General features: G+C 36.8%; 1 protein-coding gene across 47 annotated transcripts in view; it reads right to left on the bottom strand.

Annotated features, from left to right (window-relative positions):
• SORBS2 (sorbin and SH3 domain containing 2) overlaps nt 1-27384 on the bottom strand; it is a 332515-nt gene that overhangs the window by 96727 nt on the left and 208404 nt on the right. For 45 of the 47 annotated variants that reach the window (XM_070599028.1, XM_070599033.1, XM_070598998.1 and 42 more), the window contains one exon: nt 2779-2828. The exons of the other annotated variants lie outside the window; for them this stretch is intronic. In XM_070599028.1, the coding sequence (XP_070455129.1) occupies nt 2779-2788 (10 nt within the window). In that variant the 5' untranslated portion in view covers nt 2789-2828. Of the gene's footprint in view, nt 1-2778; nt 2829-27384 lie in introns of those variants that run through there. 47 annotated transcript variants of the gene reach the window in all.

The following is a 27384-nucleotide window of genomic DNA, read 5'->3' as shown; positions in this document are numbered from 1 at the left end:
TGTGAAATAATTTTCAACCAGTAAATGAGACTGGTGATGTACAATTTACTCCTGAGGTCTGAGAAGTTTTGCAGTGCCCAATAAGCACCCACATCCCATTAGTAAGTAACTGTGGTTATAAAGAATGAAATAAAATGATTATTTAAAAAATTTAAGTGTGTTATTTTTTCAAATTGCTTCTGAGTTGATGGAACATAAATACTTATTAAGTTGTTTGCACCTAACTACTTAATAAATAGAACTGTGTGGTGTTTCTTTCAGCTCGAGACCATGGTGAAAAATTACTGAGATATCCTATGTCTCTGTAAACCAAGAAAGTGTGAGAACCTCTGGGTCAAATAATTTCTGTATTCTAAGTAACTCTAAGACCTAGATAAAATGAAGGGATAATCCATCTTCATTAAAATTTAATAAAAAGCTTAATTTGAAAAGTTGAGGCATTTGTATAATTGCTGGAACAGAGAACCTATTATATTGTGTTTCTACTTATTTATGTGTTGATACTTTCTGCTATTTCTTGAAGATATTTTTAAGATCTCAAAATGATGATGCTATCTTGCATACTTTAGGCCATCCTAAAGAATCCTAATGCTGTTCTCACCTTCACATTCAATGTAATTGAGTAAATCACATTCAAGGAATTATTCTGTGTATTTCTTTCCTATCTTCCATAGCTATGATTTGCCTTAGAAGAGAATGGGTCACAAATTATTTTGTCATGTTTGTATTCTAGGTATTTTAGTGTGAAAAATGAATCACATTTCCCTGGGCTTATTTGTTACATATTTGACTAAAAACGAAGAGCTGATTTAAATTAATCTTTTTTTAACATTAGTGACTTTGACATTTAAATAGTAATGTATACCTTTAATTATTGATCAGTAGATAATGAAGACCAATTTTATTTATTAGGTACTTAAGAACTAATTTCCATTTCATTTTGTAGATGTAGGACAATGCTTTCTTCACCTTCCTACAGCAATATTTGTATATATTTTAAAAAATGGTATGTTTTATAGCAACATTATAGTATTACTTTGGAATTTTAAACAAAGGGTTCCAGTCACTTCTAATCAATTTTTGTATGTGTAAGTTTGAATATCATATTTTACATGTATATATATATGTGTAAATTCACCCATATAAACAAAATAACTATGCAAATTAGAATTCTACATAGAGCCAAGCTCACTTTTTTTAAGTGAGAAGAAGGTTATATTCATGCTTTTATAGCAATAACTTGTCTCAGGAACCCCAGAGACCTAAAAAAATTTACAAATTTCTATTTGCCTACACTGCCATTAAGGACTTAATTCTATGACTAAAGGATTAATTATTGAATGCATTTTTCATGAATATGGTATATTTAGTATAATCTCTGATATCTCTGTCATAACAGGGTTATAATAAATAGGAAAATCAGCACTCCACAAAATGAAGGATATTGGGAAGTTATGTTCAACCTAGGTTGAGAAGATGCCTCAGAGCAATTAGTCAATATAACTTCCTCATGTGGACATCTTGCTGGAGTGAGTGCAGTTTCACGACATGACTTAATCATACTTTGGCGGTGGCCTCTCTATTCCATTTGCTTTCTTCAATGTCCTCTGCCTAATAATACTTCTTCTTTCATTTCCCATGTCTAATTCTCACATCTCCAATTGTCCAAATGCCTTTACTTGGTTCATTTCCAGGGTTATAATTTCTCTTGATTTCTAAGCCTTTCTTGTATATTTTGGTTGCCTCCAATATCCTCGTCTTGCCTGTTGCTCTACATGTCTACGAGTTGACTGCATTCTTAGGGCCAGCTGACCTGGAGTTTTCTGAGGTCAATTAGAGTAGGCTTCTGCTAAGGAGCAGCCAAAGAACCACTGAGAGCAGCTCATGTCTCTACTTGATCTAGGGGTCTTACCAGTGGTTGCCAAGCCTCCCTCCAGGCACTTTGATAATAAGAGACAGCAAAAAGGCAACCAGCTTTATGTGAGAAAATATCTTGGACGATCCTTCCTCTTTTGCCATAGGGTGACTGGCTAAAATGACTTTCTGGTTGTGGACAGGAAACAGTATTTTTTAAACACAAAATTTCAGTGGGAAAGTTGTTTTCTAGAATGACTTAAAATTGAATATAAAGATTTAAGGGGGAAAAAGGTAAAAAAAATTACAAGCTAAAATATTTCCACTACAGAAAAAATTCATATGTACACAGCATGTAGGACAAACACTTTTACAATTAATCTGTACACAATACAGAGTTCAGAGTCAACAATGATAAGGTATTGGAGATATTGTTCTCACATCTAAAAATATAATGCTTACGACTTTATGTGTATTGTGTCCATGGATTAATTAAGCTGATTTTGTATGAAGCTCTGGCACTGTGTCTGCTGACTTTGTCAACACAAAGTATTTATAGAATGCGGAACTTTAAATATTTTCTACTAGAGCAACTTGCTTCTGAATTTACCCTATTTTAAGTAAGACATTTCAAATGTATGCATCAAATGACATGTAACCTCTTCCTAGGGTTTATAGGAGTTAATTTCAAGATATGATTACAGCAAAAGGAAGTAAAAGTAGAGAGCAAAACAGAAAATTCTACTTTTGATGGCTGTAAAATTGGAGCAAAACAACAAAGAAATCAAGTAATGAATTTAGACTATCTAATCAGAAACTCAGTATCACATTTAGGATCAGCAGAGTGCTAAACTAATGATTTAGGGCCACGATGATTTTTAGAGAGCTAGGCTGAAGCGTTTAAAACTAACAGAGACAGCATACCTGTATTCATTTTGACCTTGGAGGGTTTGTTATTAAAGTCTTCAGTTTTCCTGTAGAAAAAAAATGATGTATTAATTTGTTCACTAGCATGTGGAAGAGAATATCATGAAAGTGTGTTTTCGTTTTTGCTTTGTCTTTGGTGTACCTGTGAGTTAATATCACATTGTCTTTAGTCTCATTTAAATCAAGAAATCTTGACAAAGTGGGCAGAATTTATAATTCTGTTCAAGTGAAATTTCAATTATCATGGGTCCTATGATGAAACATAAACTTATGTTTTTGTTTAATGGATGAAAATAGAGGAGTTTTCATTGTTAAAAATTAAATTTCTTTCACAAACATTTACACTAACAGTTCTTGTTCTCTAAACCTGAAAGGATCATTAGTTGTTAAGTATCCACTTCCAGAATTTTAAAAGGTAACCTAGTACTGTGAAATTATTACTTTACATTATTCAATTTATCTTATTTGAGATCATTACGTTACATTATTCAATTTACATTACGTTATTCAATTTATTACTGAATCAACTTATTTCTGGGGAATATTTAATGTGTATTTTGAGCAAGTAGTCGAGGAAGATGAGATTCACCTATTTTATTGTTAAGATGAAGGAAATAAATGCTTACTACGAAGACACCTACTTCTCTTTCAGTATCAGATACCGTGCTTTTTCCCGATGAAGGATTTGATGTGACAATTGAGATTAATTCATTAGAAATGGATGGTGGATGGTGCTTTTCATAGAAAAAATTTTTTACTATCATGTATTATTTTATGACATGTGCGATGACTTGGTTCTTTCCCTGGCATATTCTCTTAGCCCATTTGTAGAGTTTCATATTTCTCCATACCCTAAGACCAAAGAGGAAGGACACGCTCCCACAAGAAGCAAACCTTCTAAGAGTGAGAGCTCTCTGGAAGAGACGTTCTACCCTAGCCAGTTGGCCTTTGCTCCTGGTAGGGCCTGTTGTTAGATGAACTTGAACTTCACCAATACAACAAAGTTAGTTCCCACGTCCATGAGTACTCTAACATCTCATCATTTTAAAAATTTTATTTATACTTTATGGACCAGTAGGGATAGGCTTGAAATGAAATCGTCTGTCATGATCTGTCAAGAAAGACTTTTGATAAATACATTTTTTTTCAGTCTGTTAAAAGAACACCAAATTATCTTCCTGGCTTTCTTGTCTTTATCTGCCAGGGCTCCTGCCTTCTCCTCCTTTCTGACCATTTCTCCTGCCCTCAAGTGTTCTGCTCTAGTCATCATCCACCATTTTCTTTCAATATGGCCATTGAAGTTCACTTCCTAGAGAAACGCTGGTTTTATTCATTACCACTGTGAAACTCTAATAATGAAATCGAAATGTGAACACCAGCTAAATATAATACCCATCTTCTCTCCCAGGATGGGGGAGAAATAGTGAAATAAAATAGCATGAAAAAAATACACTTAAATGATATGAGATATAATTATGAACCAAGAGGAGAAAGATTTTTTTTTTGATGCCTAGATTGAATTATTAACACTTTGGTACTCAGTAAGTACTAAAGCAATGAACATACAGAATGAATAAAATCACAGTACTGATATTCATTCCAATTTACCTTGTAGAGCTATAAACTGAAAACAATACAGATGATATCCTTGTTATGTAGTGTTTTTGGAACACTTGATTGTGTTCAGTGTCATATTCTGGTCTATGTGCCCTGGAACAATACTGCAGTGTAGGAGAATCAGGGCAGGAATAATGCTTCCAGCTGCCATGTCCTACCGAGTTACCATGATGTTACGTTGGCTTTTACAGTAAAATTTCACAGGCCAATGACTTTGAAAAGTGATGGAGGGAAACTTTATGACGATGAATCTTATGTCATATTTTTTAGTGTGTACAATTAAAGAGGCACACTTCTATATATATATAATGTCTTTAGAATACACAGAAAAATATGACGCATTGCAAAGAAACTCTACTGAAGGGATGCCAATGAAGCCAGGGAAGAAGGCAGTGGTCTGTTCAGGAGCCTTGAGAAAGCTCCATCAAATGTATTTATTTTAATCTCTCAGTAGCAAAACTCCTAATAAGTTATCCTTAAATGGACAAAATAAATGGAAAAGCAAAGCCTCAGGGGATGTCTGTGACCAAGAAGCAAATGCTAAAAGAAGAAGGAATAAACAGTCTCCAGAAAATGAGGACTCTAAGGACATTTCCCAAATTCTCCTTTATCACTGCTTTTCAGAACACTCAGTATTCAAAACTGTTTTAAATTTTAAAACTGAATGACAAAGATAGTGACGGGCTGGAACAATACGGCTTGATTAAGAAAACGTCAAACAGAAGGAAGGTTAATTGTCAGAAAACAAAACTTGCCAATATAAAATAACGGTGTTTTTATACCAAGTTAGAGAACTTATTATCAGCATTTGCTGTTTGAATTCAAATGCAATTTACAAAATATCTGACACCCAGAAAGTAAAATAGGATTAACAGGAACAAAGAAAGGCGCCACAAATCCTTGAGCTTTTCATCTTTAAAGTGATGTATCCTGTTACTTATAATTATAATTTGTGAGGTTTTTAAACTTCACATTGTTTTAGATGTCAAAATGTGAAATGACTAACTTCCTAATCAGGCAAGACATTTTTCGAGTTGTTAAAAGAAGAGCCACAGTGATTGAGTTCTCCAGAAGAACCTGAAACCAAAAGGCTTCTTGGGTGACTAATAAAAATGCATGATTCTATTTCCATTATTTGTACTAAAGCCATTAACGAATCCACAACTGAGAACTCTCTTTAGACAATTTAAACCAAAGCGAATCTAATCTCTCTTGTTCTGTCCTGAAAGTGTCTTTGATTGTGCTTATATAACAAGCACAGATTATTGTGGAAAACATCAAATTCCTAAAGTGTTTCCACGCTACCAGAAGAGACAGTATTTCAAGTATTCTCTTAAATCGGAATTGAACCAGGGCCAAGAGTATGAAAATTGACCATAAAATAAAGACTACCTTGAACCTCAGTAGATAATCCACAGAGCAAAGAACTGTCTGTGCATTAGAGTGCCAAAATGATTTTCAACAGGTGGTGTGGAGCTGTATTTACTTAAGTTCAGTTCTTGCCAAAGTTTTATATAAAAAGCAACTTGATATGTGTCCTAATTTGTGCATAGCAATGGATTTGTTTTTCTTATGGGGCAGAGTAGTCTTCTTTCCCAATATGCATATGGCAATAGATTGTGTTGGGTTCCATGCACGGGCAACAATGTCACTTTGTATCTATGGTCTTTCAATTCTGGTTGAATTTCTTTCAGTTATCAGACACATCACTTTTTTATGGGTCAGAGCAGCCTTTATCCCCCAAATGCATATGACAATAGATTGGGCAATTTAACTTTTGAATGAAAGTTCTAAGAAGATGTTTGATTATTTTTTCATAGGCACCGACATGACTTTGTGTCACAATCTTGTAATCTTGTACATAATCTTGTAATTCTGTTGGAATTCTTTTATCAAGCCTCCCATCCTGAAGAGGAATGGAGGCAAAATCCTTTCCTCAATTTTGGCCAAGAATTCTCTGTGAGTCATTTTAATTTTGTAGACTTGAATATAAGTACCAAAGCCATCTATAAAATTATAGGACAAAATTTTAACTCAGTTACTATGAGGAGCTGCCCAAAAGATTTTCCATGGAATAATTTTAATCCAGTCAATTGCTAGGGTTATTTTGAAATTAATCTAGTCACAGCTCATATATTGTTCAGAAGAAAGGACACCCAGACAGTCTAAGTGACAGTCTTGAGCGATGTTAGATTTGTTTAGATATATTTTAAACACAAGAACAAAAATATGATGCATATCAAGGTTATGAATCAGATTTTAACCTGAATTTACTTTAAAATGGGATTAAATGTACCACGCTTTCTGGATAAACTACCCTGAGTGGTCAATGCATTTCTCTCTCTCTCTGTCTCTCAGCCTGCCTCTGTCTGTGTCTCTCTCTGTCTCTCTCTCTCGGTCCCTCTCTGACTGTGGTAGGATTAGAAGTATTCATAAAATCCAAATGATATCACTTTTCAATTAAAGTCAAATGACTTAATTTAGGTTGTTGACGTTTATCTTTATCTTTTCTATTGTATCAGTATGCTGCTTTGAAATTTTTACGGGAAATACCCCAAGTAGTTTATTTTGTCCTTTACAGTCCCCGAGTTTAGAAACATAAGAATCCACCTCAACCCCTCTTCTGAATGGTTTCTCCGAATATGACGCCAACTCAGAGACTCCTTTGCCTCTGAGTGGGTACAGATCATCACAGCCAATAGTGAGGGCATGGTTGACCATGCTCAGCCTCCACACAAGGACTCTTAAATTCTTCCCAACATTCCTGACCTAATGGTGCCTGAAGATGGGTCCCTAGTATTCGGGAGCCAAATTGCTCACAGCATTTATACATGAATGCTGGGTCAGAACACAGTCAACATCATTTCTAGGAATAAGGAGAAATTGTTTCCATGAAAAGTGAGGAACAAAAGAACATGAGGCCACTGATTATTTTCATAAGAATATACAAAGCGTTCTCTTAAATTATACCAAATTGCCTGATACCTGCAAAGTTTTCCTGAATAAGAGTACCAAATATTTTTCAAGAAAACTAGCAATTTTCCTTTTGAGACTTTACAGTGCAAGCCACTCAAAATTCTTACTGATTTTTCCTAAAGACTATACTGCTTAGAAGTCATTCACCAGGTAGATAATTCTCTTTCTGATGCTATTGCAAAGCTTCAGAATCTGTGAATTGCTCTCTTATTTAACTATAAAAGAATGCTGGTTTCCTTTCACGTTAAATGGTCATGTGATTTAATATTGCTCTGGTAGCCTCCTTTCATAGCATCTTTTACTTTTATATTGTAATACTTAATGATGATTATAGGATACATCTAAGTTCTTACAAATGCATCTTGTTCCCTAAGATAAAGCCATTTGTTCAGTTCAATAGTACAGTACTAGAAAAATTCCAATCACTTCTATCATGTAAATCAAAAGCCAAATATAGTCCTAATGAAAATAAACCAGATCCCTAATGGGGGTCTGGCGAGCCAGGGACATTATCAAAGAGACATGTGAAGAATGAATGAGTCTAGGAACATACGTTACAGGTGAACTGAATGGTGTTGGAAGGATGAGTCTTGGAGTCAGGCAGCCCAGCCATCTAAGCAATTTATACCAATGACATTATCATCTTCTTCAGCAATAGAAACAGCAGCAGGATCAGACCTGTCTCCTTCCCCCACTGCAGCAAACCATCCCCAAACCCACCAGCTGGCATCATCCCCATTCACCTACATTTCAAACATTTTGAGGCGGACTTCTACCGCTGATTGAGTCTTGAGAAAATAATCTAGACTTTCCTGCAAATACACGTGGGACATTATTTTATAGCTTTAGAGTGAAGGGAGCCACCATGGTTTATTGGGTTCATTTGTATGTATTTTCCCATCTCACAATTATCTCACTCCCAACTTAGCAACACGTTGGAATTGAAAAGGAATTCTGCTTTCCAGGCAGCTTTTCTTTCCTCTTTAAATGGATCCTTCTTTTAGCTGAGATTTTTCCCCCCACTTTGCAGTGAACGAGAGGAGACAGACTTAAATAGTTGAATCAAACACTTGCCTCTTACCCCAGCTAAGTCACTGCTACTGAACTCAAGGGAAAGTGACACTTAAAGGTGTTGACAATTAGCCTTTTTTTTTTTTTTGCCAAGGAAGATTCGCTCTGAGCTAACATACATGCCAATCTTCTTCTACCTTCTTCTATTTTTTAGTATGTGGGCCACCAGCAGAGCACGGCTGCCAACAGAGTGGTGTAGGTCCATGCCCAGGAACCAAACCCGGGCCACTGAAGCAGAGCACGCTGAGCTTCACAACTAGGCCACCAGGGCTGGCCCGACAATTAGCCTTTTAAAAAACCTTTTCTATTACCTTTGACAGCTTATACCCCAAAGTGATGGTGGGAGGAAAGAGATGTCTATAAAATGTCACATAAAGAATTGTATGACAAATTGCAGTGATAACACTCTGAAAATATAGCCCTGAAAATATCTCTTTTCTTTCTAACATTATACCGAGTACTATAAATTTCTATTTTGAGGAACAAATCTTTCACCTTTTAAAGGAATCATTTACTTCTTCCTTCCTAATTTGGAAGAAGTGAAACTCTGTGTTTGCAGGTGACATGATAATGCATGTATACAAAAACCCTAAAGACGCCACCAAAAAACGGTTAGAACTAATAAATGCAGTAAAGTTGCAGGATACAAAATCAATATACAAAAATCAGTTACTTTTCTATATATTAATAAAATATCAGAAAGAGAAGTTAAGAAAACAATCTCATTTATAATTGCATCAAAAAGAATAAAATACCTAGGAATAAATTTAACCAAGGAGGTGAAAGACTCATACACTGAAAACTATAAGACATTGATGAAAGAAATGGAAGACACAAATAAATGGCAAGATATTCCACGTTCGTGGATTGGAAGAGTTAACATTGTTAAAATGTCCATACTATTCAAAATGATCTACAGATTTAATGCAATCCTTATCTAAATTCCAATGATATTTTTCACAGAAATAAAACAAACAATCCTAAAATTCATGTGGAACAACAAAAGACCCCGAATAGCCAAAGCAATCTTGAGAAAGCAGAACAAAGCTGGAGACATCACACTTCCTGATTTGAAACTATGTTACACAGCTATAGCAATGAAAATATGGTGACTAGTTAATGACACTGTATTGTATATTGAAATTTGCTAAGAGATTAGAACTTAAAGGTTCTCACACACACACAAAAAGATTAGTGTGTGAGGTGATGGATGTGTTAATTAACTTGATGACGGGAATCCTTTCACAATGTATACATATCAAATTATCATTATGTATACTTTAAATATCTTACAATTTTATATGTCAATTATAACTCTTATATAAAGTTGAAATTAAAAAATGTTAAAAGATACTTATGTTCAATGTAAAAAGAATTGAAAAACAAAAGAACTATTTAAAAGAATTTGAACTTTGTTAAGTTCCCCCCCTCCGCCTTTTGTTTTCTTGTGAGGAAGACTGGCTCTGAGCTAACATCTGTTGCCAACCTTCCTCTTTTTGCTGGAGGAAGATCGTCCTTGAGCTAACATCTGTGCCAATCTTCCTGCTTTTTGTATGTGGAATGCAGCCACAGCTTGGTTTGATGAGCGGTGTGTACGTCTGCGCCCAGGATCCAAACCTGTGAACCCTGGGCCGCTGAAGCAGTGCGTGTGAACTTAACCACTATGCCATCGGGCTGGCCCCAAGTTTCCCCCTACTTTTAATTTTAGAACCTTTCATTTTAACTTTTATATATTGATATTACAAGTCATCTGATATAAAAGGAAATTACGTAATCTAGTTTAGTTTTGCATATATTATACTTAGAGTTTGAGTGGAAGCAAACATTAAATGCTGTGGGTAGGAATAGAGAAGTATCATTTTATGTGTGCTTGTCTTTTAAATCCCAGCTTCTGAAAAGGACCTTAGAGTAGTCATCTCGTTTTTGAGATTCAGCACTTGAGGATAAGAGAAATGATTGCTCCAAGATCAAATAGTAACAAGGTGACACTCAAAAGTGGCTTAGCTCTCCTGACTGTTAGCGAAGGACAGGCATCTCCCCTTAAGGCACCTTAAAATGTCATTTGAAATCAAGATAATTCCCTTCAACGAACTACAATTAATTACAAGACCTTGCATTCAGCATAGTGCTTAATTCAGTACTGACTCATATACGGCAGGGTTTAGAGGAAAGAACGAAATATCAGGAGACAGTGTGGTGGAAGGATAAACTGGATGATGAAGAAATAATGGCTTTTAACACAGGCGCATATATTTATCCTTCTAAGACTAAAATGGAAACAATGGTTGCTATGACAAGGATTCCTTTTGCCCAACTACTGCACAAGTCCAAACGGAAAGCTTTATTTTATTAATCCCAGACCAATACCTTTGGCTGTTTCTCAGAAAACCTCAGCATTTCAAGTTAATGTTTGTTTTAACATATTTGCAGGGCAATGTTATTTTATGAAAAGACTACAGTTAAATAATCCTGCTTATTATTAATTGACTATTAAAGAAACAGTCATACTTTTCTTCTGATTAAGCACACCTGCTTCCTGAACACCTGAACTAATGTTTACATAACTTAGCAATGTCAAAAGCTGTTGTATACTGCCAATATTAATATAAACTTGTGTTTGTAAGTGTCTCAGATATGAAATGGTGAAACTTACTTTGTGGAATTTGAAATTTTGGGGGGGACAGTGGTAGAAATTTGCTCCAATTTGGTCTTTTGGTCTTAAAATTTAAACAATACTTCTCTTACAAAGTTTATCTAGAATGAAAGTGTATCTTAAATCACTTCACATACATTTTAAGGTAATTGGACTAATTTTAGAAAATTTAAGGAAGAAAATAATGGGCCAATGAGGGACAATATTAACTTTAAATAAATTTTGAATTTATTAAAATCTGAAATTTTTAGTATTTTTTGATGAAGAGTAGACAGTTTATGACACTATTCATTTGAAGCCAATCAAAAGGGGTAATAAACATAGTTATCTTTTATTTTCATTGTTAAAATTAATTCTGGTATCTGAAATGTAATATTATTATTATCATTTATATACTGCTATTTCTTTGGAGTGCAAGAATAGGTCACCAGATTTTAGCTTGAAATTTGGCAAAATTCTTCATAAGATCTCTATGTTCTACATGCAAAAGTGTTAGGTGGAATCAGAGATGAATGAAAAATCATTTTCAGGAATGCCTGTCTCTCGCTGCGCATCTTCAACATTTTATTTTGGGGAAAAATAAGGTAGTATGGTTATCAATTCCACAGAAGATGTACACAAAAGAGAAGAATAGATAATAAGTAGAAAGATTATCTTGACAGTCTGAATTAAAATTTAACAGGGATAAATATGAAGTCCTGTAACTTGGCTAACCCAAGTCATTTCATGATTAAGTTGAAGAGACTGACTTTTCAAAACTTTATTTGAAATAAGTCTAGAGGTTTTAGTGGATTCTGAGTTCAGTGTGAAATAGTTTTTAAAAGCATCATTAAATCAACATAGAAATGAACAGTGGTTATATAAATCTAGAAAGATAATGATCCCACTTTTATAGCCAGGTTGCGGCCTCATTGGCTCTACTGAAAAATGTCCTCCTTTTGTGTTTGTCCATGAACCACCCTGGCATGGATGTGAGTCCCCAACCAGGCTTTAGAGATTGTCACTGAATGCTGAAGGGAGGTTAGGCAAGACCACTGAGTGATTGGATGGAAAGACTATAGTGAGCTACCAGGTGAGGTTAGCAGCAGTAAGAAAAATTATTCACACGTATTTTGATTTTATTCTTTTCTCATCTCAGGGAAATCATTCTAGTGGCTCTTAGGGTTAATGTTCTCAAATAACTCACTTGTATGCTTTGCATTGACAGGAAAACAGATGGATAACAGTTCCAATGAGAAGTTTCAGTATTCCCTTAAGATATACCTGAATTTAAGAAACATGATGTCCAAACGAGACAGTTTCTCAACGCTGGGTTTTTGACAATCTGGTTTACAGCTCTCATCAGAAAGAAGGTAAATGAGTCCATCCTAGAACTAAGTGCTTCAAGACTTCAAATTATATAATAAAATGAAAGTCGATATCTACTGCCCTTTTATTTAGCAGAATACCAACCCAAATGACCTCACTTCTAGTTCTTGACCCAACTCACATGTTTCCAGCATTCTTCATTTTTCATACCTAATATAGTCCTTCATACCCTGCCACTATTTAAAGCTAAAACTTTCACTCAATCCACCAAAAATAGGCAAAGAAAACAACATACAAATTTATACTTAAATTGAACATTGGAGAAGAGTGGAACTCACTTGAACAAAGATTTTGCTGTTTCATAACACTCTTACTTATTTGACACGGTGGCTACAACTAGAAATGGTTGGAAAACTCTTTAAGATAATTGTTGGGCATATTTTTACATATGTAGTTAAATCTTATTTGATCTGCTCTTTTATTAGTCTTTTTCTCCCCTTTTATCTATGGAAACAAGTTCTCTACTTTCTTCCTTTTATCCTGGACTTTCACTGCTCTTTGAAAAGCAGAAAAGATTTCTTCCTGACTTCTCAATTGCATGAAGACATGAAGTCTTTGAGGCAGGCGGGTTTCGCCTCCAGGGTCAACTGTGGTATGGGGTCATGACCTTAAAGACCCACCCTGAGCTTTGTGTTCTTCTGGACTCTTCTGTGCGACCTCAGGTCCACAGGTGGAAACTGTCTGCCTGGACATCCCATGACAGAAACCTGACACTTACTGACTTCAGTATCATTTCTTCCATTTTAATGGCAAGTAAAAGCATCTCCTCATTTCTGTTGCAGGATTTGGTAATGGAAACCCAGGAACCATGGTGTGACCATGTGCCATTATATTGATTCTAGCAAAAATGTTTGAGGGGAACAATCACTTTCCTATGGGACATAGAAAATTTCTAATATGAACTCATCATTGTTGGGATGTCGGCTGTCTGCCTTTCCTGTGTCAGGGTTAAGGGTAAGAAAATGTAGCTCTGATTGGGAGGAAGCAACAGGTAATGGATGGGCCAAAAAGTTAGCAATTTTCTTTCTTGTGGGAGTGGCCACTTCAGAAAAACACATATGTACCCATCAACAGCTAGTTAACAGCAGCGTCAGGATTCAACACCCAGTTTTTAGGGAACTTTCAGGTCCATGCTCAACATTCCCTTATATTCATCGTATTAAAGTGGGTGTCAGTTTTAAATCTTATGTGTGAATGTGTGCTTGGGAAAATCACTTCACTTCTTTGGGCTTGAGCTTTTTCACTTATAACATGAAAAGCTTGTTTTAAAAGTCAAAATGCATAAGGTCTTTTTGTGGTCTGAAATTTTCCTAAATCCAGATCCAAGAAGGGCATATTTAGTACACTAATATTTATTGAATTTTTACGTGCAAACTAACATGCTTATTGACATGATTGTACATGATATCATACAAACCTAACTGGAAGTCAATATTTTAATGACTCATTTACATATTAGAATTCAGAAGAAAGAGACTTTTAAAGATCCCTATTTCTGATAGCATCAGAATGAGATGGATTTGTATTAACACGAGCCCAAATTTATCTTCTTCTTAGCTGCCAAGTTTACATAAGTCCAGAAATGAGACCAATAGCATTGTTTACATATAACATGTCTTCTCATATTATCTCAAGTGCCTTTTGACTGAGATTATCAATTTAGGATTTCATCTTGTCTAAAATAATATCCATTTTACAAATCTATAGCAAAACAATTTGTATAAAAATAAACTTCAGTCAATAAAATATCATTACTTTGTAGAAGCCTTTTTTCATCATAGGTGGTGTAGTGGTGGTAGGGACATTGCAGATGACAAGAATCATTGATCTTTTTTGTTTTCCATTAGAGTTTGCAGTAGACAAGGCCTTCAAGACAGATAAGGTCATGAATGCAGTTTCACATTCCAAAAGTTACATTCTTTTGCATATCTCACATTTCAAAGAGTAAAGTCTATTGACCTTTGAGGAGAAGGCTAAGAGATCTGAGCACATTGTGTTCCAAACCAATATTTTCATTACATCTTCTTACTGGCTGAATTAGTCATGTCATCACTTGCTAAATTACAACAGCATGAGAAGGACAATGACATTTCAAGTTATTTTTCATGTGGTTTATTGCTGTTACAGGCTTTGGTTACTGTGGAAAAAAATTGGTATCAGTGTCACCAAAAATCACCAGTCTTATGATCTCTCTAAATTTCAGTCAGCCTGTTCCCTTTTCAGAAGTTTTGGAATTAGAATGTTCAGTTAACATAAATTATGCTTTAATATACTTGGCTATTTGTAAGGCAACTATGTGATAAATGTATATTTAATGTAAAATGATTGAGAAAGACAATCAAATTAGGGAGAAGTATGAATTACAGAAATATTTACGAAGAAACAATTTATTTTCCTTCAAAAATATCGATTAACTCTAGGTCCAGAAAATAATGCCAAAAATGGGCCCTTCAGAGTCCTATTTTAATGAACACATAAGAATGATTGGTAAATATGACATCAATTTACATGTAGTAAATGTTTCAAAAAAGGTTTATCTTATGTAGTTTAAGAATTTATGCTATCATTTTGCTTAAAAACCTAGCTTTTATTATCAAAAGTATTTGGCAGCCTAGACCCTCACCGAATTATCCCATTTTCTAAATTGGTATGTCTAAGTTACAATTCAAATATAATTCATATTTATTTTCCAGTTTATTTTGGGCTCAGGATAGTCCCCTTTCCCCAAACCTCACCCCATTCTTCCAGTATTCCCTACCTCAGAGAATGGCATCGTTTATTCATTATTTAATTCATTAATCAAACTTTTTGAGAGCCCGCCATTGTATAAGTAGAACCTGGGGTTTACCCTTAACATTTCCTTCTCCCTCAACTCTGCATTTTTTTTTTTTATTTTTGGGGCGGTTTTTTTGGTGAGGAAGATTGGCCCTGCACTAACGTCTGAGCCAATCTTCCTCTATTTTATATGTGAGACACCTCCACAGCATAGCTTAATGAGTGGTGCGTAGGTCCGCACCCAGGATCTGAACCGGCAAACCCTGGGCCACCGAAGCTGAGTGTGTGAACTTAACCACTGTGCCATCAGGCCAGCCCCAACTCTGTACATTTTTTTGTTTTTTGTTTTCTAAAGATTTTATTTTTTCCTTTTTCTCCCCAAAGCCCCCCGGTACATAGTTGTATATTCTTCGTTGTGGGTCTTTCTAGTTGTGGCATGTGGGACACTGCCTCAGCGTGGTTTGATGAGCAGTGCCATGTCTGCGCCCAGGATTTGAACCAAAAAAACACTGGGCAGCCTGCAGCAGAGCATGCGAGCTTAACCACTCGGCCACGGGGCAAGCCCCACAACTCTGTATGTTTTGAGAAGTAAAACAAGAGATATTTAGCTCTGGAAAAGACAGTATGCCTCTACCTCCACCCCACAGTTCATTTGGCTAAGAGATTTGGATATGAGAGGATAAGCATTTTTAGTTTTTTGGATTTTACACAGGCCAGATACAGGTGGAGCATAGTTTCACACCCAGAATTGGGGAGATGGGAGCACATGACAGTTAATGGTGATGCAGGGACTAATATTATTACTTCACGACCCCACGACAGCACTGCACACTAAATGGATGATCTTCCAGTGGTACATGGGTAGGGGGCAGCATGGCGGATAAAAGTGGGAGAAAAAGCAGCACACATGTGCACACGCATGTACACAAACATCTACACACCCACAGAGTCCGTTTTCCCTGCCCAGCTGTCTCATAGGCCACTTGTTTGTGGACACTTTTATCTTCCTGGTTCAGTATATAACCACCCCAAAGTTGGCGGATGTTAAAGCCTCAAAGAAATAACCATATCACTTTTGGTCAGATTTAGTATCCAGCCCTCTCTATGTCTTAGCAAAACCTCTTTAGGAATACACTCAGTGAGATGGATAAGTTAAATACTGGCCATATTCGTTACAAAGGTATTTAAACTTCAATATGATATATTCTATATGCGGACACTAACTAGTAGGGGTTTTCCTCAGTGTTATGTTGTTGTTGTTTGTTTCTTTTACTGCCACCTCCAAACAATATCTAGTACTTAGTATTTGCTCAGTAAGTATTTGCAGAATGTAGACGTCCTCATGTCCAGGCATGGTACAATGACTGCCATCATAAAACAGTTCTTCAGCGAGAGAGGGCCAGGCAAAGAAACTCGAAGCTTCTCCTCATTTGCTCATTACAGTCTTGGCCTTAGCTTTTACTGTGTTACCTGTGACTTGTCTTTTCTAAATTCTTCTTACCTGAATGTAAGGTCCCTAGGTGTCCCTACATTTACAGTCTCTTCTGGCATATGTCATTGGATGACCCTGAATGATTTAGAGGTATCAGGTTAACAGATCCACACTCATTCCTGAAAAATCAGTGGCAAATGTTGAAGTTGACTGAGCTGCTACGTTGGCAGTTGGCAGGATGGTTTTGTTTGAAGTGTGAAGTATAAGTTAAGAAGTTATACGGGATAAGTTCTAAGAAGTTATTTGGGATCCCTGAGCATCAATAGTAGTCATGAACATGCTGGGCTGCCATACCGATTTAACCAATACTAAATCACCAATTCTTATCACACATTTTAAACAGAAACATCTTCACTGCCTGAACCCCAAACACTGACGTGATCTGTCATTTTTTTTCCAAGAGGAAAAGATTAATAATGACAATATTTATTTTAGAAGAATCCTCAGGACATAGGTGTTTATATCTATCTTCCCACTTCTTATCCCAACCAAAATTAGATCAACACTAAGAAAACAAGCAACCCCTGGACTCTGTTATCTTTTAATTATCTGTAATATAACATTAGTGGAATTGATTAGAACAACGGGCAATGATTGGTGTCACTTGGAGAAGGTGTCTCAAGTACACACAATGGGATAAATCATAATCTTTGCTTCATGACAGTCTTATTATGGGTCTATGTACATCTCCTTCCCTCCTTCCCCTCTTTTCTTATCACTCAACACCTACACACTCATCATCTAAAACAAAAGGTAGACTTTGATAAGAAGCTACGTCTAATAAGATGGTCTCAGCCATTATTCCATCCTTCACCTCCCCACTCCTGAAGGAATCATCATTAGGAATTCCATGTGCACCATTCTCGAGCTTTCCTTGTTGTGTAGTTTCATTGAATCTATCTATCTTCTACAAGTATATTTTAGTTTTTATCTTTATAGTGATGTCATCATGCTGGATATAATTGTATTGCTAAGATTCTTCCATACAATTGCCTGTTTCTGTAGTGGGTTCACTTGGCCTCCTGTATAACATTCTACTGTGTGAATATACCACAGTTTATACATCGATTTTCTTGTTCATGGGCATTTGGCTTGCTTCTAGATTTCTGCTATTCTGAATAGTGCTGCCGTGAATATTCATGTACGTGTTTCTTATTGCTTTGCTTGTTAGTTAACTGCTTGCCAGAGAACTTAACTGATGATAACAGCTCCTACTTAAGTGCTTTCTATGTAACTGTCCTAACACATTTACACGTATATAATTCACTTGAGCCTCACAACAACCAAACGAGGTAAATACTATTGTTATTTTACTGATATGAAAACAAAAACTCAGAGAAATTAAGAAACTTGACTGGGGGCGGGCCTTGTGGCTGAGCGGTTAAGTTCACGTGCTCCACTTCGGTGGCCTGGGGTTCACGGGTTCAGATCCTGGGCGCAGACCTACACACCACTCATCAAGCCATGCTATGGCAGCATCCCACACAGAAGAACTAGAATGACTTATAACTAGGATATACAACTACGTACTGGAGCTTTGGGGAGGAAAAAAAAGAGGAAGACTGGCAGCAGATGTTAGCTCAGTGCCAATCTTCCTCACCAAAAAGCATACCAAAAACAAAAACAAAAACACCCCAAAACTTACAAAAAAAAAGAAAACTGCCCAAGGTCATACAGCTAGTAAGTAGTAGAGCCAAGCTTGGGAACGCAGGCAGCTCGGCTTCAGGGTTTGTGTTCTTAAACACTACATTATAATGTCTTTCTTAGATCTAAGAACCTGAAGGATTACAAGTTTGTAATACATAACTTGGCTATTGACCAAAATTTGAGCGTAGAACTGTTATAATTGGATTAATCAATGTATAGCACACTCTGTCATAAGTAATCTTGAAAATGCTCATGTATAGTATAAATACCCTAAAACACATTTCATATAAACTTCCTTGCATATTTTTTATCACAAGCACAAAGCTTTCTGGAAATTTGTTTCAATGGGATGACTACTGTTTTTGATGCTGAAGATATCACTGCTTGCTCCGCCAACCCAGTAGTGGCAGTTCTCTGATGCACTTGTCCCAGACATCTCTGAGCACATCATTCTAGAGTACAATCATAGGATGCTCCAGGTCCATCTTCATTCCCCTTGAAGGAGCCTGGGCTTCTTTTATGCCTTTGTGCTAAGGGCACAGTTAGGGCCCCGGTGGCTCTCACAGAATCAGGTAATGAGTTTAAGGCAAAGGTGACTGGTAGTCTCACTTCCCAGAGGAGGAGATGCTCCCAGGTGAAGAGCAGAACACTCATCAATCAGTAAAGCAGCATCCTCAAAAATGGATGACGTTGTGGCAAACACATTAAGCACATCTTTCCTTATATTTATATGTTGCTACGTAATAACTTATAATAAGTAAATTTGGTCAAAGAACTATATTGTCACAGTACCCATAAAATACAAAGACAGGAAGAACATACAGCATTTGTTTACTTTGCAAGCATTAAAGACACCATCAGAGACACCCTTTTTTGGCTCCATTAATTTCTTGTTTCTCCTGATTCTGAAGGTTTAGTCTCAAGAGGAAGAATGAGCCATCAGGTGGATGAGTCATATTTTAGTTATAATCACAGGAACATTCAAAAATGAAATCATTTTATTCAGCTGAACAAACCTTATAAAAAGTAAATTACTTCATATACATTTGGCAAAAGACTAATTAGCTATTTTGAGTTTTTCCTGGAATTATTTCACCCATTCTTTCCACCCTCCATGACGCCTGCTTCTCTCTCTCTCCTTTCCCAGTGCATTCCTGGCCATGCTAATAAAAAAGGAAAAGGAGGAAGAAATATGTGGTCTTCACAACCTTCAAATCATTAAGGCAAGGGAGAAAAGGCCCCACAACAGTCATTTTCTAAAAGCGAGCATCTTTTGAAGACACGAATAAAGTACTTCCAAGACAGTCTAATATTATCTTTATCATTGCTTTTATAAACTATGTTTTAAAAGATGAATTGGAACATTATTTCTGGATTTCAAACTTCAGCTATATCTGTATCTATCTCTGTGTCATGTATCTCTCTCTCTTTTCTTTTTCTCCGTGCAGATTTTTCAATATATATCAACACTTAAAAGTTGGAACTGATTCTGTATAAACTTGAATTCCTCTTCTTCTGTTTATCAAAAAGTTCAATTCAGGTCTTCTTGCGAACCAAAGAACTCTTTAGCTTTTTTTTTTTTTTTTAAATAAAAGGAAACCAGACTTACAATAAAGGAGGTTACATTTTGCTGAAACTAAACAGCAGGATTCAAAGAAAGACTAACATTTTGTGTTAGGGTAGGGATAATTCTTGGTGAATTTTTTTCTCCAATTTTCTAAGTGTCTGTGATGCATTTTGTTATTTTTTAAATGAAATTAAATAAGCATATAGGTAGATTATAGCACATCCACGCACCTGCATTTAACAGACTATATTCCCATGACAGGGCAAAAACAATCGACCTACTACTTCCTGACATAAACCTTCATGCTCCTTTAATATCTTTGGTTACCTCGAAATCCCGTCTCCTCTATTGAACCCCACTCGCTTGCTTTTGGAAGTTTGGTTCAAGCTGTTCATACTCCCCACCCCAGCCCAGAGACCCACATCTTTGCACATTTCTATGTGCTGACCACATGTGCCATTCATCCGATATGAATCATAAACTCTCTTAAAACAATTGGGTAAGACCGCTGTTTTAGTTAACTTTTCATATTCATTTCCTTTCTGGCTAAATTATAAATATTTTGAGGGGACAGACAAAGTCACCAAAAGTTTTTGGCCTCAGTTTCCTCATATGAAAAATGAGAAGGACCAGATCTCTAATTTTCCTTAACTGTAGCACGCTAGGATTCTTCTTCCCGGGACTGAGAATCCCCATTATTATTTTAGCTTTGCTTTCACAAAACTTTCCCAAGTCTAGAGATCTTACAGTCTAAACTAGAAGACAGAGTGCTCCCTCAGTCCTGAGGCCCGTTCGCTGAGGCTGCCTTATTGTTCCTCATCTTGAGACATAAAATAACACCATGTTAGTGGCAAAAAGGTATGAAGTGTTCAAACTTTTTACCTATGTCATTTTTTGTTCAACAGGCGAAAGGGAATTTTTCTATTGCCGATTGAGTGTGTCTGAGTTCTCATGTTTTCGATTAGATCTACATTTACCCCAAATTTTCAAGACGGACTAAATGTGTTTTTTTTATATTTACCACGCAAGTTCTTTCCCACGTGATGGCATGATGCCCGTGTTTGTATGATAGTCGTGAGTTTCCAGCACTGAAGTGCTTTTTGTTTTTGTCTCTGTTGTCTGTGTGAGATACACAGCTGCGTTCACGCTGTAGGAGCTCCCGTCTTAGCAGTGAACGGAACTTGAGTTGTGAATGAGCTGTGGCTGCTGGTGGCAGAAGTGAGCCCTCGCCAGTTTGTTGTCCACACTGTGTGGGAGGTGAGTGGGTAGGCAGCCACTGGAGCTGCAGAGAGAGGATGCTGCCTGATGGAGCTCAGAGACAGCAACCTCTTCCGGTGAACATCGATGGGCCTTAAGAGACACAAAACTGAGTCATAGCTCCATTAGTAAATTGCAAGGAAGTACATCCAAAGCATTATAAGGATCCTACTAATGAGCTATTTGGAATTGTTTTGAAACCAATTTAACGCCTTCTACATTTAAACGAGATAGAATTGTGTAACAGATCTAGACAACTTTTTACTATAGATATTTAGTTTCTCAAATTCAACTAGAGTAATTAGTGGAAATTTACAGGTCTAACCAATGTTTGAGTTCATATGGTCTCTTGCTGTACATCATCCAAATGAGTTCTAAGAGTTAGGTGCCTAGGGAAATTGCAGAGTTAGATGTCCTACCATCCTGGTTCCATGTTTTCACCTCCCATCATCTTTTTGCATGATTTTTTGTTTCATCACAATCGCATCTACACTTCTCCCAAGCAAACTCCCAAACGTATGTTGGGGTTTAGGCAATCATACTTGAGGCAGTGCCAGAACAAGATATGAATGTGTTTGAAAGAGCGGCTATGTAATCGCAATGACAGCTATTTGCAGATTCCTGAATTTACTTCTCAAGCCCTGAACTGTCTTCAGACTGCCAGACTTGGAATGTCCACTGCCTATTCCCCGTGTCCACTTGGATGTGCACCAGGCACATCAACTTGACCTCCCATTCCACCCCACCACCCATCCCCTCCTCCTATAGCATCTCACTTCTCTGTAAACAACATCCCATTTCGGTTGCCCAGACCAAAAACAACGACATGAGGTCTCCATAATCCGAGAGAGATCACTCACTCTCCTTTCAAAACCCTTCGACGGCCTTCCGTCTCCCATTTTGCAGCCTGCAGGGTCCTCCATGTTCTGGGCCCTCACTGTATCTCTGGCTTCATTGTTACGACTCTCCCTCTCTGCTCATTCTGCTCCAGGCTCGCCGACCACCTCACTGCTCCTTGAACATGCCAAATCCACCACTATCCCAGAATCTTTGCCCCTGCCTGGAACACTTCTTATATATATCCCCAGCTTCCTCCCTTAGTTCTTCAGGTCAATGCTTAAATGCCACCTGTCAGAGAGACCTTTCCTAACCACTCCATATAAAACGCCTTCCTCCATATTTCCTTTACCCTTAAGAGTTTTTTCTTCAGAGCACTTCTTACCAGCTCTCATCTTACATGTTTGTTTATTATCTTTTCCCCACCATAGGAATGTAAGCTCAGAAGACCGGGGACCGTTATCAGGAGAATGTGATTCAGAGGCAGGAAATTCAGTCATGAGGTGGAGCCTCCAGAGAGGTTCCACCTACACACCGGCATCCTGTGGCTCCAGACAGAGTAGTTAGGGGAAGGGATGAGCATTACAAACTGCCGAAATCAATCATTCTTGTTTTTCCTTTAGGAAATGCAAAGAAGTAGTCAACTTTACCAACTTTACCACTTAGGGAGCTGTGGGAAACATTGTTGTTGTGGACAAGAGAGCAAAAGAAAGTCAAAGAGTGGAATGAGCCAATGCTTTATAATTTGATCAGTAGAAACCGTAATCATTATTATTTGCTAATTGGTCCATTGCCGTTATATTGCAGCACTGCACAAATGAATATTGCCATAGGTTCCTGCTGGACACCATTATTTGCCTTTGTTGTTTTCTCACGTGAAACTAGACAAACAATCAGGATCTGACTTTGGACTCTGATCATGGGCATTGATTCCAAACAACGCTGATGCAATCCAGTGAAATTTGCAATCACCACCACTACTCGAGACCTTAATTTTCAATTCTATAAGTGGGATAGAATAGCCACCATCTATCATAAGGATAGTAAGAAAATTACTTTCTTGCTGATAACAACTTTCATTATTTAATTGGGCACGTGGTTGATTTCCTATCTTACATTTAATTTCCTTGAGTTTTGTTAAGATTATGAGTGACGAGGTATTATAAAAATAACACATTTCCATTTTAACAGGTTGTGTTTAATTTCTTTCCAAAGGAGTATGCCAAATGGGATAATGGGAGCGGTCAGCAGGTTGGAATGTGCAACATTTTTAAGCAATGTCTTACAATGGGCCTCAAAGCATACCAATGGTTGACCAACTAGACCTCTGATTCCATACTTGGTCTATACCAACTCTATACTTGAGTTTCATGAATAAACTAAGCTGGCATCATATAGAAGAATGGCACATTGCACAAACAATGTTTATCCATCTTTATTTAAATTTGCTTTAGGCTCTTCAGCTCATCAGCACACAGAACTTATAACCTAAAATTTACGCAGAAATATGTTTTACAACAGCAATAATTAACACAATCTTTCTACCTGTGCATCTCAAATCATTTAAAAATTTTACTTATGTCATCTTCAGAACACATCATTCTATGAAAAGATAAAGAATTGCATGTTTGGACCACAAGTTAAAGTCTTATAAATCATTGTTAAATAAAAATTAAAAACTAATTTACAGTGGCATTTTTCATGACAGGTTTTAGGAAATATCAAGATTTTCTAGTAAACATACATGAATTTGTTTGCAAAGAAAAAGAAATTTATTTTGCTTAATCATTAGCTTTACTCTGTTTTTGGAAAGTGTGCCTATATAATTTGTCTAAACTGAGAGAACAAGGTTTAGAATAAAAGGGGATGTCATTAGAACTTACGCTAACGTTAACAGGCATAAAATGGGACTATCCCAGGTAACAAGGTGAAAAAAAGAGACGACTTAACAAAATGTATTCTGTTTTAATATTAACTTAGTCTCCAGCAATTTATAGCTTTTCTCTCCAGGAAACATTCCTGCATTCCAAGAAAGAGATAATGAAGTTGGGAAAAGGCATATAAGAAGCTCAAAGGGACAGATGTAAGACAAAATAAAATAGCTTTTCAGATTAATGAAGAAAAATTTTAATTTACCCCAGAATAATTAAGGCTGAATAATGGGACAGAAATTTTAAAATCAGGAAAAGCAGTAGTAAATTAACTCTACTTTTTTCCTAACTCCTAACTTGGCAGAATTAAAAGACACTCCATTGCACTTCAAAATTTTTTTGATCAAAGTAGATTAAAAATTATTTTATGAAGTGAGTAGAAAATTTCTGGGGCTTAATAATTTAAAATAAAAATACTGAAAATGTAGACAGAATCAAAATCCTTTAAAAGTATGCAAGAGTGACAGCTCCATACATGTTTCCCTCTCTTGGCTATAAACGGCTTAAAGACAGATCATAAATAATAGATGAAAAATACTAAATGCTCAATAAATGATAAATAATTTATCTAAATGATAAATAATAAATACTAACCTCTCACTTAATGTTTCTAGAGTATGTAATACGTAACATTCATGCTCCCTGCACAATGTCCTATAATGCTACTACTGCAGAGAACTCAGCAGGCCTAAAGTTTCTTACATTTTTTTAGTCTGCTCAGAAAGAGACTACTTTTCTGTACACAAACCACACAGCAAGAGACCTAAAAGAAAGCAGTCCTCTTTCCTTTTTTCATAATAAATAGAAACAGATATAATGTCTGTATCATCAGAGGATTTCATAGAAAAGTATTTTGAAAATAATGTGTATGATCCAAATAGCCAACTATGTTCAAGAACTGTAGCACGACCTTCTGGGCTCAGTTTCCAGACAGAGGGATGGGAGTGGTATATGCTAATGCCCACTGCTGGGGCAGGCTCATGCGCAGACTGAGGGGCCAAGCCAACTGGGTCAAAAGCCCATCCTACGATATCCACATGGATAGCTTCAAGCAATTTACTTATCCTCTCCCTGAACCTGACTGGGTTTCCTCCTCTATAAATAGGGATAACAGTGGTGCCAACCTCCTAGGTTTGTTGAAGGATCCAATGATTAAGATACATAAAGCACTTAGAAGTGGGTCTGGCACACCATGCCAAAACTGTTACTACTGCTGCTATTAGAGAGAATGTTTCTTTGACGTTGATACTTGTGACTAGTGGCTGAATCATATCAGATATGGGTCCCTTTCTTGCCTTCATCATTCATTCAAATGAATTCTCTAGTCAGGGGTTCTCCTTTTATAAACTAATTTTTTTAGGGAGTGTACTGAATGTTGGTTTGAAGAGATGAAATGAATTCTCCTAGAGTCACAATTGTCTCTTTAATGCACAGATGGCTGAGTAAAATCTGTGTTGACTGCACCTTCATCTTGTACGTCAAGGCTCCAAGAGCAGCAGCTTCCTGAGATTGACTAGGAGCCGATTTTGATTGATGGGTCTCACCAGCGCACCAGACTGTGGGGGCAGATGAGAATCCCACTGGGAGAAAATATCAGGGAAGGCAAGGATGCTGTGACGCAGTCCAACCCTAGACAACAGATGTCCCTTTATAGGAGAGAGGTGGGGAACAGGCTTCGGCAAAGGAAAACTGCAGAGCAGCAAAATGATGTTGATTACTAGTGACATTTAATTGCAATTAGATTTTTAACAACAACAAAGAAGACGATAAAACCCTTCACCCTCTTTCACATGAAACTGCCCATGCTTGGGACATTTTAGTGCCCATTCTTTCTGCAAAAACGGGTTCCTTGTATTTGCAGGATATTGAAAAGAGTTAATGGCCAGTGCAGGAGCTCTGCTGGCTTCAAAGTTCAAAGTTACATGCACTCAGACTCAGCCACACAAATGACTCCCTGGGAGAAATCCTCAGTGAGTTGCTAGGAGATGACCGGTTTCTGTTTTCTTTTGATTATAGGGCATAACCGCCCCACTGTCAAAATGCCAGAAGTTGAAAAAAAAAGGCAGTGATTGCTTAAGAATAATTTTTTCCCGTTACTTGCAGTGAGGTAGTGAAACCTGGACTGTTTGGCATGAGGGGAGGAGATTAAGGGAGCCATGAAGCCCTATGTAGTAGCATTACAAGAACTGTGATCTGAGCAAGGCCAGTGCCTCTCCAGTTGTGGTCAGCATGTGACCAATGTTTAATACATATTTGTTTAATCAAATGGAATCATAATTTTTTAGTAATTTCTTAAAAACTAGTAGTATGCACAGGTATGGTGAGTGCTTACACATACATGCAGGAGCCTAGCAGGAGTCACAAACTGTGCAGTATAATTAGCTCAACTCTCGGGATTGAGGTAAAATAAAAAGAGAAAAGACTGTCGCCCAGATCTGGACTCATTTCATTATGCTGCAATGTCTCCTGTAATCCAGTTATCAGATAAATAATTCTTTTTACGTATTAGCCGATGTAGTGTAGTGATTAAAAGTGACGACCTGGGTTTAAATAATTATCTCTTACTACTTACTGGCTGTGTGACTTGGGATGAATTATTTACATGCTCTGTGCCTCAGTTTCCACAACTATAAAATGGGGAAAATAATAGTTCACCTCCCATAGGATCAATGTGAGGAATTAATATATGTAATTATAATGAAATAATATATGTAATATGCTTAGAAAAGCACCTGGCACCAAAGAATGATGAGAGGAATATAAGCTATCATTTTCATGGTGATTATTAGTATTATTTTATCATGCCCTAAACACAGCTCATCACCATCCAAGAGTTTGAGGACCAGATATATGAAACTTCAAAAAGTTGGAAAGCCACAGGTTTAGATAAATATGAGCAGACTAACCAAAGTGGGAAGAGTTTGAGGAAGCAGAGAGAAAGTTGAGGTTTTCTTAAATCTCCTGTCTTATTAGTTCAGTATCAATCACCTTATTCTCAATAATTTGGTGTATATGTGCTCCAGGTTGCCAAGGGTTGGCTACATTTTAAGAAGATCCTGTGCACAAGGACATCTATGTTTATGCCACTTAAAAGTCATGTTGTCCTGTGTGTCAAGTAACAGACGATGCACTTCTCTGGGTTTTGAGAGTTCCAAGTTCTGGTGGCTAACTGGGGAGGGTTGGGTGGGTGTCTTTGGGAATCTTTATACTTTTATGGACTTGTTCCCTCATTTGCAAATGAGATAGTCAGCCATTTAAACAGTGTTTCCTTAATCTCCACGTTTTTGTAATTTGAGGATCTCTCTCCATAAGAGCAGTCGTATGCTGTATACAATTTCCTTTGCAGGTTAGCTCTAAGCCCATCTGTCCTATAGAAACCCAGAATTTTAAATCAGAAGCAGTCAGGTGATTT

This window comes from Equus przewalskii, chromosome 28 (assembly GCF_037783145.1).
Source record: "Equus przewalskii isolate Varuska chromosome 28, EquPr2, whole genome shotgun sequence".
Taxonomy (NCBI): Eukaryota; Metazoa; Chordata; class Mammalia; order Perissodactyla; family Equidae; genus Equus; species Equus przewalskii.
This window is presented reverse-complemented; position numbering and strand designations above follow the sequence as displayed.